At 40.1% G+C, this 6,000-nt stretch overlaps 1 protein-coding gene across 1 annotated transcript in view; it reads right to left on the reverse strand.

The window, feature by feature from the left end:
- Positions 1-6,000, reverse strand: part of LOC119889385 (shootin-1-like) — a 31,205-nt gene extending 25,205 nt beyond the window's left edge. Inside the window, 1 exon segment of the mRNA XM_038700313.1 lies at positions 5,765-6,000. Within this exon segment, the coding sequence (XP_038556241.1) occupies positions 5,765-5,836 (72 nt within the window). The 5' untranslated portion in view covers positions 5,837-6,000.

Genomic DNA, 6,000 nt, shown 5'->3' on the forward strand with positions numbered 1-6,000 from the left:
AACCTACAGGTAACGATCTACCATGGAGCCTGCTAAGAAGTAGTGATTACTTTCCTCAAATAAAAAAAATTGCACTAATTGTAAACTAACTTTACTTTAAATATCAAACGTAAAGTACTCATTTTACAAAATGACCCCAGGAGTTTGGCTGTACTTTTGTGCAGTTGTTTCACCTTGACTTACTCCAGTTTCTTCTCCACCAGAGAGGTGAAATTCCAGGTATCGGTGTGCCAACACCTTGCCTTCACCTCCCACCCCGACTGGAAACACACCAAACCTCCACACTTAACGTTGTGGGGGAGGGGCACCATGGTGAATTATTCTTTTGATATTGATGATTTTTGCTCTCCAAACAAATTTGCATTCAAAAATGTTGTCTCTTTATATATAACATCAGTATATGAACTTTAGAAATGATTTTCCTTGTCCGCTTATTATACAATCTATTTCCTGTCCAGTGAACAAGGTTAAGAAACTCAAAACACGTAAAACTCCCCTTGGTGGCTTTAAATGCATCTTTAATGGAAAGCAGAACATGTCTAACATCTCTGAAATCTACAAATATTCCCGGAGACAAAAAGATTTAATAAATTTTAGCAGCTGCCAATTTTGTCTGAGGATACTAGGAAAGAGCAGAAAGATTTCCTGCTCTCCATGTTCTCCATCTTAACATTATTTTTGCCGGATCCCCCTCCTTGCTGCTCATCTCAAAATGTTGCCCGGCCTCCCTTTGAACACAGACAGCCCTTCACTTCTGATAACAGACTGACTCTTTCAGCTCCTGCTGACTTGACGGCTGCCCTACAAAAGGCAAAAAGGCTGTAGCTACTCATTTTCACATCCACAGGAGCTGATGTAAGTATCCCTTGTTATGCTATATTTAGGATGAGCAGCTGCGGAGGAGCCTAGTCTGGATGTTGGAGGCATGAAACTTGGGTGACAGCAGCCGCAACTGCAGACGTCACTGAGGTTAACAAGTGTGAACCTGCGTCAACACTCAAGGACAAACTATAGATTTCATTTTGACTCATTCTGGATGGAAAGGACACAATTTAACTTCATTTTTCATTCATTATTGCCCAAACTCAAACTGTCAAAAGATGAACACGTGTGTTAAAAAAATATTCAGTTATTTGATGCATTTCAGTGTGAAACAGAATCACGGATGTCCTTGATGGTTCATTCTTGACCTTTGAGAAAGCAGCTTGACAAAAACCTAAACAAAAGTTCCAACTTGCTGTTTCCAAATCAGCCACATCTTGTCCAATGTGATAGTAACCTGATTGATGTAGTCTAATCCAAAGCCTGAAGCAAACTGCTGGGAGCTTGCTTAAAGGTGTACACATATCCTTACTGTTGACTGGAAACTGTCCTAAATAACAGCAATTACTAACACGGTGATTTTAAAGCTAAATATTAAATGATCAAAAAGCACAACAACTGTATTTTCAAGCTGAGGAACAACGAGGAGAGAATGTTAAACAAAAAAAAAATACTTCCAGCACACCATCACACTTCACAGCTGGACTCGGCCATCAGACTAATAATCCAAATGTGTTGTAATTTGTTGTCCAAATGCGTTTCCATTATTTAAACAGCAGAGTACTACATCTTTAAAGGTGACGAAGCACTAAATGTGTTTTTTACTGTGCAAGCAGAAATGCTGAATAGGTAAACATTTAATCGCCAACTCACCCTCAAATGTATGCCTGCGCTCACTCTTACAGAGTTTTCAACCAAACCGAATAACTATTTGTGGTGATTTTTCAATCCACTTAGAGTTTGTTTTTCATCCTCTTTTCCTCTCTGTCTAATCTTGGTTTAACAAGGGAATGACATCATCTCATCATTGATCAGAACTGAAGTTACTGCCTCTTCTGTTAATAGGACAGAGATGTACAGTGGCCTTCTACATGACCGCAGTCAATAGTGGAGTATATGCAATGCTTTGAACACGTTTCATTTAAAATGGTAATTGGAACTCGTGAGGCATTCACTGACCTTCTGTGCCGCAAAAGTAACCGTAAGCAAACAAAGACAATAAATAGTATAAACTACTGCAGTTATTCAATGTGGTGACAAAATATACATAATGGCCCTGATCCAATTGGTAACAAGATACTTTCACCTCTGAATATTCATCAAATTTAGGCCAATAACGAAGCAGTTATGGCTTCATAATGTTTTTACCATTGATTGTACCTCTTTGAGTGCAGTGATGTAACGAGAGGGCGATGACAGCACTCAAAGTTGTTCAAAATGAACTGATGGCATCTAAGAAATGTAGTTATAACATTTCTCAAGCCATTTCTGAAAAGTTATAAAAAGGTACTTCATAAGTTTAAGATCAGTTTCAGTGGCCTTAGTAAGTAAATCTGTTATACAACCTCTCTCTTAAGTTACTATAAGGAACCAAGAGAGATGAACTACAAGCAAAGCAATGGTTAAGATGGAAACCAGGAGAAAGACTGGCCGATTGCCATCTAATTATATACTTTCAGTCCAGGTGAGCTTAATCTGCCCTCCAGGCCCCTCTTAACGGACAGTCACACGTGCAGGTTCAGGAGTCTGAATGCATGTCACACGTTTCATGTCATGTTTTAACTACATTGTGATCATCAGTGATTGAGAGATGCTGAATGCTCTTGCTACAGTTTGGAGGACACAACTGGCGTGTCCTTTCTGGCCTTTCGTAAACCCTCAAGGCAGGTCAATCAACTGTTTAATGATGCATTCAGGCACTCTTTGTCCCCTTCGGATTCTGATAGCAGTCCAGACATATTATTCATCACATGTAGATACAGACAGATTTAAAAGCCATGCCATGGGTCAGTTAGACCCAGATCACTTTTTGTGAGGGAGGACTTGTCAGCTACTGCAACAATTTCCAGCTCTTGCTGGGCTTACTTAGCAGGAAGAGGTATAGTCAGGTGACCATTTAACCTCCTGGGTGGATTTTTCTCTTAAGAATGTGGCCATGCTGCACGGATTGCATTTAAGCTGCACCTGACTGAGATCCAATCACAATGCATTTTCCACATATGGGCATTAAGATCCCATGGTGATGCCATGGGATTGGCTCCAGCCTGCCAGCGACCCTGCACAGATAAGTGGTTATAGATAAGGGATGGACGGATGTTGCCAAGTGTAAATGGGCTAGAATGCAACGTTCTTAAAATCAAACATACCAATTTATAAACATCTTTAATGTTAAAAATACACTTATTTGCCTTGGAAATGTGGGCACTACTACACAACGGTCAAAATGTTAACCAAACCTCAAACACCCCTATTCTGATTTTGACTCAACTTGAAGTAACAGATCTTTTTAATGGTATTATGGCATTTAAAGACAAAAATGGGGATGTAACGGTTAAAATTGTATTCTTTGAAAGGGCGTGACTGCGACAAAACCAAGACGATATTCAAAGACGAAAAGGACAAAAAGGGCGCACAGCATCCAGCTCTCTCTCTCCTCCAGCAGCAGGAAGTACTTGGCCCACTTTCTCCCAGCTCTACCTGCAGTCTCACACACTGTCAGCTCAGATTTCCCTGAGGAGCACGGCGAGGGCGGCGGGTTCACCGGCAGACAGCAAGGCACTGACGCTGCCCGGGTGAGCGGGTTAAAATCCCTGTGCTTCTCAGTGAGTACGGGGATGCACGAGTACACTTTTTTTCTTAAATTAAAACACATAAACACTCAGCTTTGAATTTTAATGATAACACATTTTGCTGAGTAGCTTTGATTTGAAGCATTTTTTTTCTTTTATTAGCGATGCATCACTCCAGCTGAAACAAAACAGAATTGTATTCTGATGACTGATTTCAATATGTGGTTTGCAATTATTTTCAGAGTAAGTACGGTTACAGTTTGTTTGGTTAAGCTGTGCTGTTCCTGTTAAATGTTTAATTCTAGCTTCATTAAAAGCAGAACTAATTGTTGGGAATGTATGCACCTGCTGTGCATTTAAAAAAAGTTTAGATCAGACATTTATGCAGCAACCCTCCAGAACAGAGGGTCCACCAACGTTTTAAGCTAGATTCTGATCTGACACACAATATATTTTTAAAGAGAAGGTTTCTTTCTTCTGTCTGTCTACAAAGATGAAACCAGATGGGTTCATTTCGATTAATGTGCTGATTGATTGCAACAAAGAACTTATATTTACTATCACATAACACAAAAGATAAGCAGCAAACTCTTACGACTGAGAACCTGCACTGAACAATTTTGGACATTTTTGCTTCAAATTTGACTTAAATGATCGATTATCAAAATAGATGCTGATATTTTCTGAAGCGATTAATCGACTAATTGTTTCAGCACCATATTCTAAAATACATTAGTATTTACTGCTATTCTGAACGGTCACATTTCCAAAATGTGAACCAAAATAATACAATTATGTAACAAACTAATCAGCTCAAAAGTCCACTTAGAAGCTTTCAACTGCATTTCCCGGTCTTCATTCAGTGCACGGCAAAGTAATTTGTCAAGTGTGGAACTTCAATCATAACTAACAAGTGACTGTGGTGGTCAGGTGTCACGTGATGACACACTTGAGCAAGCACCATTCACTGAATGAAATGCATATAAAAGCTCTGAAAGTTAGTAAGTGGACGTTGATTAAATTGATTCCCAGAGATCTAGAATAAACTTCCATGCTGAAGATAATTTTTTGGTTTAGCATTAACATCTCTCATATTAGCCACAAAGGAGCTGGCACAGCCTCATGGGAGTTGTAGTTGTTGAATGCTAACAGACTCATTTGACATTTGTCTTTCCTTGGATTGGAGCAAGGCATTTACAGGGTAGGGGTTAAATTCCCAATGTAATGAGCAAGGGGATTTATTTCTTTTTTTTTCTACACTTGGGGGTTCAATTCCCAGCCTCTCTGCTGCTAGAGCAAGGCACTGGATCAGATTCAGTTTGAAACACTATAATAGAGCAAGGTTGGGTTGCTGGTTCCATGCCCTCTTTGTAGGTCAGTGGGGAGCAAGGTACAAACAACCATTGCAAAGGTGGAGGGTTCAGCTCCCCATTTTACTCAAGGAAGGAAGGCACAGACTGCAGGTTTACAGAGGTTTGATAATGGGCTTGTAGGTCAAAGGGTGGAGCCAGGAACTAGCAAACACTACAAGGGTTGTGCATTCATGTTCTTGGGTAGGAAAGTGGGTAAAGCATTGAATTCCCATTATATCCGCTCCTTATATTGGAGTGTTTAGGATAAAATCATCCACCAAACAGCAGATGAGAGGCAGCTGTGGGTGTAATGAAGGTTTTGTTTAATAGATAAAATCCATTGAGATGAACAAATGTATAGAATTATGTTAAATTTAATTCAAAATCTGATACTAGGCCTTTTCTGTGTGGCTATTAAGAGGTATCAGACATCCAGCCCAGAATAAGACTGCCAGCACATTTCTCTTTAAAAAGATTAAAATCCGCTTAGAAATCATTTAACGTCCCCATTGAAACCACCAGAATAAACCAGTGATATAAATTTAAAGAATAATTTCTCCTCTCCTCTTAAATGGCGAGAGGAGCGACAGATTTAGGGAGGGGTCCGGCTCTTTGATGTCTACAATAACCGCCAGGAGAAGCCGGCCGGCGAATCATACCTGCTGAAATTAGCCTGGCAAAATGTCCCATCAGAGCCCGAATGAAATGAACGGATCTCTGGACACAGTACATGCAGCATCATTTCGATTAGAAGCAAACATTTGAGCAGTTTTTGTGTGTGTGTGTGTTTTATCGGTTTACCTCTGTTTGCATGTGTGCGTCCCTCTCCTCCTCGCATCCCTCCATCTGCGCAGATGATGAGCAGGGAAGCATTTTCAGGAAAAGAGTGATGAAATATATCCCACCGCTGCCTTTTTATAACCAGACACGGTTATTCAAAAGAAAAGAAAGCTATACAGAGGTCTATTCTAGCAGCACATGTCTGGATCCGAGCACATTTCCTTTTCTTCCAAACACATGGGATGGAGAGGAGCTCG

The sequence above is a fragment of the Micropterus salmoides genome, unplaced genomic scaffold (assembly GCF_014851395.1).
Source record: "Micropterus salmoides isolate LMB-PRFRI ecotype aquatic unplaced genomic scaffold, ASM1485139v1 Ms_hic_scaffold_5, whole genome shotgun sequence".
Lineage (NCBI taxonomy): Eukaryota > Metazoa > Chordata > Actinopteri > Centrarchiformes > Centrarchidae > Micropterus > Micropterus salmoides.